Raw genomic sequence first — 14,130 nt, 5'->3', positions numbered from 1 at the left:
GCCGCTCCTTTGCCGACCATCGGTTAAATACATAACTATATATGCCAGATCCCTTACCGATGTTATTGTCTTTTCTTCTACAGATGACAACATGCTTTTAAAAACCTCTTAGGCAACTATTAGCGCTAAAATGATATCATAGCGGTTTTATGATCAAAGTCGGGCATCTTACGTGACATTTAATGTTGTATTTTCACATTAAATCAAAATTGGGAGTGATGCTAAAACAGTTTTGTCTTTGCAATGGCTTCATTTCTCATAGTATTGTAGCGAACGGCGGGGCAGAGCAGCTTGCCTTAAGCGGGTATCGAACCGTTCGCTACAGTATAGAAAGTTTAGGCTACTAATTATGATATTAGGGAGTACCGGAGTATTATATACCGAGAGTTAGCCATACACTCGTTCGTCAATGGCTTGGCGGAGCTGGTTTAAAGATCGTCGCATCGTGCTTATAGGCTATGAGTGGAGGATAGTACCTTTAATGACCCACAGGGGGATCTGCTCACCAAGTCACCTAACGTTTGACTGAGCGCCTGAAAAACCGTCAGGGTTAAAAGGTCATGTCTGGTACTCCAAACTCTGCAGTACTGTACATTCCATGCAGTTTTGTTTTGTTTTGTAAACTGATCCAGGAATAAACTTTTAATGAGTGAGTCTCTACTCCTCTGTGTCTGTGTAAAGTGAGGTCAGTAGGAGCTAATAGGACAAATGAAACAAGTATGAGCCTTAGGAGGCAAGTGTAGGTTGTAGTGAATAGAACGCCTGGACACAGGAAATGCTAAATGCTGAAGCTCTCATTACATCACACCTGCACCAGTGTGTAGCTTTATGTACATGTCATCCACACTATTTGAGTGAAGGGAAAAGAATGCACACATTTCTTTTGGAATGGAAAGGAGCCTAGCGTACAGTGTTGCACACGTTTGCTCCAGTTTTGTACCCATTGAATGTGACCCTGTGTGTGTGTGTGTGTGTGTGTGTGTGTGTGTGTGTGTGTGCGCGCGCGTGTGTCAGTCAGAGGCTAGGGCTAACCCATTCTGATTGGAGGTTCTTATGTAAAAAAGGTATTTATTGCATCTATTGTCCACTAAAAAGCACAGATTATATATATAAAAAAGGTATTTTGAGCAAATCAGTAAAGTTCTCAGCACAGTTGATTTATGGGGTACAAAATTCACCAATAACCAATATCATTCATAAGAAAACAATGGCAAGAAATATGCTCCTAATGCTGATTAAGCAAACATCTATATCTCAATAATGACCTGAAATGATCTCCATTGATAAATAGAGCAACATTTATTGATATTATGTGCACAGTTACTTGTACTATGCCAAATAAAAATGTCACATGTTCAGTAGACTGCATATTGATATCAGTGATTTGCTGGAACGCAGTATTAATAACCTCCTGAACAATCCAATAAACATGAGCTATCAAGTGTAATACATTTTCCTTTTCAGGGCAATTAGGGGAACTTAGTAATATAGGTTTTATGAGTTTTTATGAAGGTTGAGAAAATAGCATGTGTTATATCAATCATATAAGCTATGAATCATTTGACATATTTAATGGAAATCAGATGATGGCACAAGTGTAAGAGACCAAGTGCTCCAACCTCAGTCTAGCCTGAAGATCAACTTTTCTTCCTAATCTCATCATCACTCAACATAGTTCACAGCTATGGAACTTGTAAAATACAGCAATTCAAACATGAAACACAGTTTGCCTTTGAATATGACTTTAATGAAAGAGAATTGAAATGGAAATAAGTGTGATGAAAATAGAATAGAATGTAAAGGTAAAAAGTATTTTTTAGTGAATTCAGTGAATTCATAATTATGCATATTTGTGTAAGTATTACTTAACTGTAGTGATTGGGGTAATTATGGTGTTGTAATTAAGGAGTAGATGAAGCTTGGTGGGGTAGATGCAGTGTGTGTGGTTACTCTGAGGGTAGTTTTTATTTCTTCAGGGTCTGAGAGGACATGAAATGTTTTGTCATGTAAACATTTTGTTACAGATGTCTCTGGAGAACTGTGTGCACATGTGACCAAAGCTTCTGCAAAATAGTGAAATCATACGGAAAGACACATCTTGATGTCAACTTGATGTGATAGCCAGCTGTACAGGATCCTTTTTCATAGTCAACAGTATCAGGTTCTCCCATCCGACTCGGTGGTTGTTGCATTGAGTTGTTGGATGATGAAGCCCCCTTAAAACACTAAATTGTTCTGGAACATATGATACATTTTTTGTTACAATAGCACATTAAAAGACCATTATTTGAAATTGTAATCACAACTATGAAAACAGCACTGATAATAATGCATTACCTATGGTTCGATACATGGAGGGACATTCTGACAGGGCAAACTCTGTGATGTCTCCGTCAAATCTGGGCATTTCACGTTTGGTGTCCCATAAAACAATGCGTCCTCCAAACGTTTATTATACCCCCTAATATGGATCCTGACAGGAAATACACAGCAAATAATGTGGATGTTGGTTACCATTAGGTGCACCCTGATTCAAGCACAGCACATCGAAATAAAACATGGATTTGACACAAGATTTGAAAATGGTCTGCTTCAGAACATGGACTGAATGACTATGAGCCCAGGCAATGCGCCTAAATATCATTTGCAGGCAGAGCCAGCTCAACCTATTATGGGGCCCTAAGGAGAAAAAAAAATGGAGACCCCACCGCACCCGCAATCTCACCATGATGCCATGACCATTTCTTTTCATAAATAATATCAAATGCCAATAAAAAAAACAAGACATCATAGGAATAATAGGAAACTGTATGGCCCAACAATACAGACATTAAAATAAATAAATTCTTGAATAATATAATAAGGGTTGGCTTATTAAAAGCAAGGCTAAAAAAAGTCTTAATTTGCTTACGGGTATTCTGACAGATCTGGTATGCACTTGCGTACTCTGGTCCTTTCAGATTTTTCTCCACAGGGGGGCAGACACAGACCCCACTCACTCCACTCATCCCAATTGCCGTTAACTAAACACAGAGGAAACTCTACATGAGGGACATGAGATAACCAAAATTATATATTCACAATTTAGTTTTACTGTTAGTGTGGTCTTACTCAGATGTGGGACACTGCAAAAAACATACAGGTTGAAATACATGCCAATGTTCATGAAAGAGTCACAAACACAACTCAATTACAGTCAACCCAAGAACAAGCATCTTACTCACAGGGGCAGTTTTGAATGTGATAGCAGGGCCTGTGTTCTGTCAAGTCTCCCTCGCACACGGTTCCACCATGAGCAAAGTGAAGGCACTGTCTTTTTCGTCTCTGGAGTCCTCCCCTTGGCAGACAGTTAATTTTCCCTCTGTTCGTCTTGCATTCTTCCCAACTCTCCCATTGCGTCCATTGACCATCCACTGACCATCCACAGGGATAAAGCAATAACTATTAGTCCTATGGGAAATCTTTCACTTTTTTATAAGAAGTGGGAAGTCCCACATTTAAATCCAATTGGACATGCATTTCATTTTCTGAAGATGAGACATGAGTGCTTAATTTGGACATTGTATTAATCTGTCCTAATAATTTGGTACCCTGAAATAGGGGGACTATGTACAAGTGCACACAAATACCCTCAAATAAAAGCTGACAATCTATACTTAAACCTCATAGTAATTGTTTGATTTCAAATCCAAGCTTCTGCAATATAGAGCCAAAAGGAGAAGAAATGCTTCACTGTCCCAATAATTACACAGGGCACTGTATATTGTGCTGTATCCAATCCACAAAGCAAATTCCATACTTGTCTGAGCATTGATAGGTCTGAGCACCTATTTGGTTCTCATTGTACTAATATTAAAGCTGGGAAGAGCCACGAATTTGACATGAGCAAAGTTCTCACGACTAAATGTACATATCGACTAAAAGCAGGTGGTCTATGGAGAACGTGACACCTCGACTCGCACAGTGACAGTTGGTCAAGGACATGAAGAGAAGACATGATTGCGTCCAATTTGAATTCTGACTGAATATTTTGGTCATTTCTACACGTGCAGTGTGAGAGGTACTATGGGCGATAGAAGAAAGTCAACCAATGGGAATCCAGGATACTGTAAACAATGACAATGCACAAGTTGCATTTGGGACCAGAGAATACTTAAAAAATAGCTACATAATACGTTCTCATTGTCTCTTTGGAACCATGAAATTGAAGAAAGACTTGTAGAGCTCTGGCACGACCAAAGTTGCTTTTTTGATATATATACAGAAATACAGAAAAAAAACGAATAAAATTAATAAGTATAGACAGCCCCTGCTCTCCGTGCCTGGATATTGTCTCCAAATTCTCCTTATGTGTTTTCTCTGCCTTTTCTCAGTGCGTAAGAGGACTATCTGGCTACAGTTGAAATGACTTATAGTATTTCATGGCCAGTGCCATTTCTGCCGTTGTCCTGGCAGTGAACAAATATTTAAGAGGAGGCTGAAAAGGCGCTTGGTCGCCCAGGATGAGAGCTGCCATTGGGTCTGCTTGTGCAGTGTACATTGCATTAAGATAGAGTAAATCTTGATGCACAGTGTGTACAGTACACACTGTACCATGAATCATCAAGATTCTAACTCTGTTAAATGGCGTAGTGTTATATGATATGTTAAGTGGTTACAGCTGATCCTCAGGGCCCTCCTTAATTCATGTGGGGTGGAGAATACACTAGCTAATGAATCAGTTTCTGTTATACTCACATGGTTTTCAGTCATTACACATAGTATGACATATTCACCCACAATTGTACAGTGCATTCCTGACATACATTTGACCAGTAACCCTTTATTTTACAGCTCAGTATTAAGCAGGTACTTAAAAAGTGCTGGGTATTACCTGATGATTGCATATTATTTATGCTTGCTGGTTCTAGATTCACTGAGTCAAACATCACTATGCGCCATTTAGTACCAAGTATACCAATAGTTATAGTTACTAATAGGGCTGTACAGATTAATTGATTATTCAAAGATCAATGTTTCAAACATCAATCAATGTAGGTTACACATTTTTGAAAAAAGTTAATTGGATTTCTAAATATCAGACACAAGAAGTTAAAGCTAGAGTGAGTGACTTGTTGCCAAGTAAGCAAGAGTGTTGTACCAAGTAAGCTTGTTTCAAACAATTAGCACCCTTTTGTCTTAATCTATAGGAATGGGAATCATTTCATTGTAAACTTGTAAAATACCCTATTACTGCCTTACTCATTGTTTCGGCACCACTTTGGGTTTCTTGAGTACAAATGCAAATAACATCTCTGACCACCCAAGGTGAAAAATAAGCCAGAAAATGTTCACATTTCCACATCAGATTAATAAATTATTAATTGTGCTGAATGTAGGTTTGCACCAGAAAGTTCACCTTATTATAACATAGGTTCTCAGTAAATACTGGGTAAATACCAGCTTAAACAGGGCTGTTAAATAAAGGGTTACCATTTGATCAAATGATAGGCACATCCTCAGAAAAGTTTGCTCAAAGGTTAATAAGTGACTAAGTTGACAGATGGGGGGGGGAGACTACATGCTGTCAATGTTTTACCTGGGCAATGTTTTTTGGTATTGCAGATGCCGGTTCTTGTTTCGGCCCCGGAGCAACTCTGTCCTCCATATTTAGGGGCCGGGTTATCGCAGTGCCGCTGTGTCTCTTGAATCCCTACTCCACAAGTGGCAGAGCAGTCACCGAGGGAGCCCCACTCTCCCCATTGACCATTCACTGTCGAGGAGAAAGAGGGAGGGGTTTGCTTTCCATCAGTCATTCACTTTTTTTTTTGCAATGCATCTTGCGTAAATCCTATTCTTATATTCTGTTTGTGCATGCATGCAATAGCTTTAAAGACAGGCTTGGCCAATCTTATCTGCACAGGGCTAGTGTGAGTACAGACCTTAGCAGGGCTAGTGTGGGTACAGACCTTAATTCCTGCTGCACTCTGACACACCTTATTCAACGCAACAACTAATCATATTAGTTGAACTAGGTGTGTTACTGCTTAGTTGGAACAAAAGCCTGCACCCACACCAACTTAGGATATCAGAACATCAGAAGGACGTAGTAGTAATAATAGTTTTTACCAGGGCAAAAAGGAAGGCTATCACAGGTGTCAATCTCATTGTTAAAGCCGAGGCACTGGTTGCCAATGGGTTCGATGGAAGGTGGGGGGTTGGTGCATGATCTGTAGCGCTTCTTTGTAGGACGTATGGAACCCTCCCCTTCACAAGTGCTTGAGCATGGCTGCCAGTTTTCCCAGTTTGACCAATCACCATGGGCTACAGCCAAAAGTGGACCAAAAGAGACAGGGCACTTATTCGGATGATAATGTCATTTCTAAGTGTGCCGTAATCATTGCATTGACAGAAGGCAGAAGGGTATCATTGTCATGGTTGAAAACTTTACTTGGACAGATGCCATCTACCACACAGGGTTCAAATTCTTCACTGGACCCGTCGCAGTCGCCTCCACACTGTGAACCAGTGCATTCTCTTACTCTTATTCTTGTTCCCTTTTCACAAGTCACAGAGCATGGCTGCCACTCACTCCATTCTCCCCATTGTCCTTGTACTGTAAGATAAAGACCAAACAATTAACTAATTACCTCATCACGTATGATTTAAAAAATCAGTTTTGCTGTCTGTAGCACTTCATTTTACAGACCTAACCAGGTATTTACTTACTTACATTACATGGTAAAATGGTAATTACACACTGAGAACATATTAATTACTTGTTTCTTCGGTGTTCATTGAAAGGGACACCACTAAGTACCATTTGGTACAAAGCAGTTAGTTACCAATGCATTTCAATAAACTACATGGGAGCATACACCATTGTGTGTCTATCCTTTCTATTTCTTTTTATTTACATTTGGCACCTGAAAATTAAACTGTCAATATCCATATTCATTACCATAACACATCCTTTCCTAATGAGTACCTGGTAAATACCAACAATAACGTAAAGTAAAGTGCTCCCAAGGTCTCTTTACCAGGGCAACAGTCTGATTCAGTGCAATGTTTGGTCTGTAGTTTTTTAAGGTTGTCGGGGTCAGGGCATTTTCCAATTCCGTGGCATTCTCGTTTTCTCTGTGATACTCCCTCCTTGCATCTTACAGAGCAGCGGTCCCATTCGCTCCACTCAGACCACGAGGCTGGGCTACAGATGTTAGAAAAAACACAACAATCACTTCATGTACAGAGGCATTACAAGTCCACTTTTACATAGAGGGCTAGTTGAATAATTTTCAATTTATAGTCAGCTGGTAGTCTATGGGCTAGGATAAACTGTAATCCAGAATGGTCCAGAAATGTTTTAGTAGCCACTACTAACTTCAACTAACTGATCATTAATTGTATGTAGATATATAGACAGTTTAGATGCAATATCATCAACCTACGTTAGATTAGTGGAAATACAGTATATTGATTAACCTTCCTTTTCGGTAACTTTAGCTGCCGCTAACAAAAATACAATGGGAGGGATTGAGGAACAAAATATCACCTCAAAGTAACTTCCAACCAAGTCAGAGAGTGCATTTGAGGTGATTGAGGCCATAAATGTCGAACTTTTTTCAATGGATTACAGTTTTTCAGGAAAAACTGACCATCTGACTATACATATTGAACTCTTCCTTTAATAACAGTGCCAGAAGTTCAAGCACCGTTCTGAATATTTTAACCTTGTTAGTTAACAGCATTAAACAACAGCTAGCTATGCTATTGCAGTCCTAGTTCAGAGAAATCAAGCAATTTCACCAAGTGCACAGTATCCTAATCCAGAAAATTGACAGCGAAACCTGGACTCACTAACTCAGTTGTACTGTGCATTCTGAAACAGGGTTGCTAACATGTTGCCAGTGTAGACAGGCACATCATCAAATATTTGGAATCAATCAAGACTCACCTACAGGCCCTGCATATTTGGTTTTCATCCAGGTAGCCATAGTGAGGGTTCATACAACAGTCATCCTTGTTTGTGTCTCCCAGGAGATTGACACAACTACCAGAATCCACATTGAACATGCTGTAACACTGCACTGCCTGGGAGACTGCAAACAGAGAACATGTTTACCCTTTGGTCCCACTTTATTTGGATAGTCATGCAACTCAGACACTCCAACACTGACCCTGTGGACAGAAAGGCTCACCAATGGCTCTACTTCCTCAGACAACTGAAAAAATTCGCTGAAAGTGGCAATAATAAAGCCTCTGCTGAAAAAGCCCAACCTTTGACCCTGATGTCTTAAAAAACAACTGGCCTATCTCTAATTTACCATTCTTGTCAAAAATATTAGAACAAGTTGTTGCTTAACAGCTGTTCTGAGCTCTACTAAGTTTTCTAAGGCCTCAACATAGCAAAGAGACTGCCCTAATCAATGCTAAATGACTTTTTGTTGCAATTGTTAGCCCCTGACCATAACTCCCTATCCCTGTGCTCCTTGATCTGAGTGCTGCATTTGATACAGTTGATCACCAAATTCTTGTACATAGAGTAGCTTGTAGGAATCCGTCTGTCTGCGCTGTCTAGAGGGGTATGTCACAAGCTAACTTGGGTCAAATTCAGCCCCAACTCGGGCTAACCCATGTCTCAAAGGTGGTTTTAGCTAGGTAAATTGGTTTGGCAATGAATCCTGAAGCTCTAATCCACTCTGGGGCAGGCTACTTCCACATTGTCCTGAATGTATGCTTATTGCATGTAACAGTTTATTAAACCAAATGTTTATTTTAGGCTACGATGCCATAGTGAATTGGAATATGAGGAATAGTCCTGACGGTCGATTCAAGCAAGATGATGTTGATTGATTTCAACAGTAATGAAAATGTGGTACTGCTTTCTGTTCGATTCACTGAACATATCGATGAATAGCAGCATCTACAGTTATCTTCACAACTAAAGTATGGTGTTTACAGACGTCCACAGGAAATATGAATAAAGACTATGAATAAAAAAAAATTCTCTTCTTATATCAACAAGTTGTTTTGTCAAGATCACAAGATAAACTATATAAATAGAGGTGGAGGAAGTTGCCGATATCTTGACCCAGCAAGTGTGTAGTTAGGCGCCCCGGTACCTATTTTATGGGTGATGAACAGAACTTTCAGTGAACAATTCCCATTGATAATTTATGACAGACCATAATGTACTGTCCAAATACAATGAATGACAGAACAACAGAACAACATGTCCTCTATGGACTTCTGTAGGTGTTGACCAGGAAGAGCCACCAGCAGGTCTTTTTCTAACAGAGCGCTACCACATATCAAGGAGTCAGACAGTATCACTTCTTACATTTAAGATCTACAAACAGTGACTTGGAAAGGTAGTAAATTAATTTTCAATTCAATATATTATAATATATTAAGAGATAATGAATATACAATCTATTCTATTGAAGTTATTAATGTGTAATAAGAGGAGTTTGTTTAAACAACAATTGCAAAAGGTAAAGACACTCACCTGATTCCTTGATAGTCATCAGCAATAAGAATGTCCAAGTCAACCAGACCATTTTCATTTTTGAGTTGACTCCTTACTGTTCTCTGTCCACTCTCTAAGCAGGCTTTTCTGCTTTGCTTTGCAGTTTATTGGAACCAAACAGGAAAGAGGTGTATTCAATTCCCGTAAGTTCAATAAACCTGACCATGCTGACCTTATTGCACAACATGTGATGTACACAATATCATCCCATTTAACCCTTACCTGTGGAATACAGGCTACAGGCCCATGCACAGACCATTGAATCAAATATGTATGGTCGCCGTTAGTAACAATCATGCCGCCTGAAATTGCACTGGTCTCTTATACATTCATTGTGTAAGCTAATTTGTTAATTTTTTTCATGTGAATTGCTCTCTAAAATGTCTTAGTTAAAACTTAACACTAGAAGGCCTGGACCTTCATTACTAACCAAAGTACCCACGTTATTATTATTGTAACAGTGTAATCATTTAATTAGATCAATACCATGCAAAAAAGAATGAACTGGTTGTGTTTAGACACTCACCTGATTCCTTGATGGTCATCAGCAATAAGAATGTCTAAGTCAACCAGACGATTTTCATTTTTTAGTTGACTCCTTACTGTTCTCTGTCCACTCTCTAAGCAGGCTTTTCTGCTTTGCTTTGCAGTTTTGGAACCAGACAGGAAAGAGGTGTATTCAATTCCCGTAAGTTCAATAAAATTGACCATCCTGACCTTATTGTAAAAAAGAATGAACTGGTTGTGTTTAGTCAGGACTTAAGAATCATTCGAATATCCATTTTTTTGTATTTGACCTATCGAGTTACTCACGAAAGTGTTCCTAATGTCTGTAATCAGGGCAAATTTGTACATCTCCCTGCAAATGGATATCGTGCCCTTATCAGACACACATACCTGCAGGCTGCTGTAGCCTACATACACACATAGGTGGAGAAAATATGGTGGTTCTAATAAGACTAATAGAGCAAAATTCTGGCTTAAGTAAAACAAATGTAATAAGCCTACATTTTGAACTACGGGTATGATGAAAGGTATGTGTCTGTTCTTCGCAGACTGGATGGGCACTGCACAGGCTTCTATTCACATGTTATCGGTTTGATCATGCAAATAATTATAGTTTGTCTATGTTGCTGATATCGCCATTATGGTTGAAATGGGAAAGCCATTCATAACTGTAAGGTACATTTCATAAACACAAGCACACACACACACACACAGAAGAGTTTGTTTCTCTCATACATTATCCACACTTTCGGTATTGTTATCAACATCACTGGCCTTTATGCAGACACACACACTGTAGCCTACATACACACACGGAAGGAGCGATCCAAGGATGCTCACTGAAAACAAGGTCGAAATAGACAGAGAGAAAAACTGACATACGAGTGTCTCTTCTTTAGAGGGAGCGTACTGGGTTCTATTCTACTCACATGTAATCACGTTATGATCATGCAAATAACTGTTAGTCTTGTTGTCGGTGTGTGTTAAGGTTGAAATGGGTAAGCCATTCATAATGAGCTTAATAAGCTTTTATTTATATAGCACCTTTCATGCATAAGAATGCAGCTCAAAGTGCTGTACAATACCATGCAAAAGAAAGAAAAAGGAACAGGTTAAAAAATGAGAACAACCAAAACATCAACAAAGTGCTGTACAATACAGTGCAAGAGCAGATTAAACCCCCCCCCCAACTATAACATAATTAATCAATACAATAAAAAGCAGCATCACTCAATCTAGTTGCATAGATAGTTGATCAATACAATAAAATCAGCAGAGATAGCAGCATAGATAAAATGCTAATTGAAAGCTCAATTTAACTGGCACTTCAAGATGCTTACTGAGCTTGCTTCCCTGATTTCTTGAGGTACCGTATTCCACAGGTTAGGGGCATAGTTAATAAATGCCGCATCACCAACTTTCTTTTGGGTTTTGTTAGTAACCTTCAATAAGCCAGCAGCAGAGGACCTGAGTGCTCTTGAGGGTGTATAGATTGTCAGCGAATCAGTAAGGTAGGATGGTACCAGTTCATTTAGTGCTTTAAATCAGAGAAGAAGGACTTTGAAGTCAATTCTAAATGATACAGGGTCTGTAAGGTCAGTTTCGATTCACCATGATGAGGGTAAAAGCTACTGTGAGGGTTAGGGTTAGGAAATGGACTATTGGGAGCAGGTGTCAATCGCGCCTCAGGATGTGACTTGGAGATGTTAGCTATAAAAAAGCTGCGGTAGTCATGAAAATGCTTCAAGATTTGTTTCTGTGTGTGATTTTGAAATTGTAACAATGCTATTATTTAAAAAAACAGACATTTAGGAAACGTCAGGGAAGGAGGAAGGCATGCGTTTCACAACAGCAGAGTTATTATATTATAGTGTCACATCACGCCCGTGGATGTCCGTTTGGGACGATGGTGTTTAAGGCACACCATAAAGAACCCCAATTTATATTAAGATGTCACAAAAATGTAAACCAGATGTTCTCTTGTCGTGGTCATTCAGAGGACAGACTCATGTATAAGTGGTGGAGTCTAACATACAGAGTAACAAAGATACAGAGGCACATATTCATCAGGTTATATTGGTTAATTTCCATCAATTCCCCTATGTTCTACTGAGGTTTTGAATCACAGACACAGGACACATTTTCCTTCAGGTATTCAAAAACATAAATCTATCTAGGGGAAATTATATGTATTTCGAACTAAACACTTTCAGGTTTACACAAACAAATATTTTTACGGACCTTACATATGTGAAAAACATACATCGCATCACTGCAGATCAACTCATGTGGATCAACGAATCTCTTAATCTTGCAGTACAGATATCACCCTAAAGAAAATAAGAATAATCAAACCCCAAATCTTAAAACAACGGAAAACCTCTATCAGCAATGACTTCTCCTGCTTTCTTTCTCTCTTAATAACAGAATTTGCTGTTTAAACTCTTTCTCAACCTTTTTTACTTCAACTTCATCTTTTGCTATCTTTTCCAGTCTTCTAAACAAGTTATTTTACAGTTTTATTTAAAACTCTAAACAATGAAAACTCAACATTATGTTCCTGATCCAACTTCCAGTCATATATTCATATTAACTTCCCCTGTCCCGCACCATTGCGTATGGGAGACCTGGACAGGCTGTCTTAATGGAAATGTATTTGTAACCTCAAATACAGTGGAATAAATCTGTGTCTGATTAAATGTTACCTACAGTATAATTGATTCATATTAATAAGTTATGATTATAGTTATCATACATCATGATTAACCATTGGATGGGAATCAGAGCTACAGTGCCTATAGAAAGTCATCATACCCCTTTGAAATAGTTACTATATTTGTCGTACAGCCTGAAATCAAAACCCATTAAAAAAAAAAAAAGGCAACAGTTCTGAAAATGTATAAAAAAATGAAAAACAAGAATAACAGGGTTGGAAAAGTCATCAGTCCCCTGATTTAATATTTTGTAGAGCCACCTTTTGCTGCAATTACAGCCATCAATCTGTTGGCGGATATGTCTCTACTAGCTTTGCACACCGAGATTGGAGAATATTTGCCCATTCTTCCTTGCAGAATTGTTCGAGTTCAGTCAAATTCCGTGGTGAGCAGCAATGGACTGTTCTCTTCAAGTCCATCCACAGATTTTCTATCGGATTTAAGTCAGGGCTCTGACTTGGCCACTCAAGGACATTCACCTTTCTATCCTTAAGCCACTGCGTTGTTCTTTTGGCGGTATGTTTAGGATCGTTGTCGTGTTGGAAGGTGAATGACCTGCCCATCTTCAGCTGTCTAGCAGAGGGATGCAGGTTGTCCTCAAGAATTCGGGTGTACTTGGCAGCATCCATTTTCCCTTCAATCCTGACCAATTGCCCAGTCCTCGCTGAAGAGAAACATCCCCACAACATAATGTTGCCACCACCATGCTTCACAGTAGGTATGGTGTGTTTTGGGTGGTGTGCTGTGTTTGGTTTTCGCCAAACATAGCGCTTGGAGTTCAGTCCAAAAAGTTAAATCTTAGTCTTGTCTGACCATAAAATCTTTTTCCACATGGCAACAGAATCTTCCAGGTGTGTTTTTGCATAGCACAAATGAGTCTGGCACTTTTTCAGAAAAGGCTTCTTTCTACCCTGCCATACAAGGCCAGCTTTGTGTAAAGCTTGTGAGATTGTTGTCACATGCACAGACAGACCAGTCCCAGCCATAAAGACTTGTAAGTCCTTCAAAGTTGCCTTTGGCCTCTTGGTAGCTTCTCTGATCAATGTCCTCCTGGCTCGGTCATCCAGTTTGGACGGACGGCCTGATCTAGGCAAGGTGTTGGTGGTGCCATACGCCTTCCACTTCTTAATGATGCTCTGAACGGTACTCAGAGGGATAGCTAAAGCCTTCGAAATCTTTTTGTAGCCTTCACCTAACTTGTGCCTTCCTACAACTTTATCCCGGAGGAATTTTGTACTTTTCCAACCATGGTGAATTCTTTGCAGAACCATGCACTTCTAGTAGTGGAATCCTCAAGAAACAGCTGGTTTTATTCTGAAGTAATCAAAACCACTACAATTGATGTCAGGTGGGGGGCAATTAGCCTGGTGTTTGATCTGGAAGTTGATTGGTTGCACCTGA

The 14,130-nt window shown here is 39.3% G+C and overlaps 1 protein-coding gene across 1 annotated transcript; it reads right to left on the bottom strand.

Annotated features, from left to right (window-relative positions):
- Positions 1 to 2,907: 2,907 nt before the first annotated feature.
- On the bottom strand, positions 2,908 to 9,539 carry LOC310808936 (properdin-like; the record flags this gene model as incomplete). Its single annotated transcript, XM_083676035.1, has 8 exons — positions 2,908 to 3,023; positions 3,225 to 3,413; positions 5,579 to 5,752; positions 6,133 to 6,303; positions 6,431 to 6,595; positions 7,020 to 7,186; positions 7,934 to 8,078; positions 9,488 to 9,539. 8 exons carry the CDS (start codon positions 9,537 to 9,539, stop codon positions 2,908 to 2,910), a joined length of 1,179 nt encoding a protein of 392 aa, XP_083532161.1.
- Positions 9,540 to 14,130: the final 4,591 nt, after the last annotated feature.

The sequence above is a fragment of the Argentina silus genome (assembly GCF_951799395.1).
Source record: "Argentina silus genome assembly, chromosome: 8".
In the NCBI taxonomy this organism is placed as follows: domain Eukaryota; kingdom Metazoa; phylum Chordata; class Actinopteri; order Argentiniformes; family Argentinidae; genus Argentina; species Argentina silus.
The sequence above is the reverse complement of the archived record's forward strand: the minus strand, read 5'-3'. Positions and strand labels throughout refer to the sequence as shown.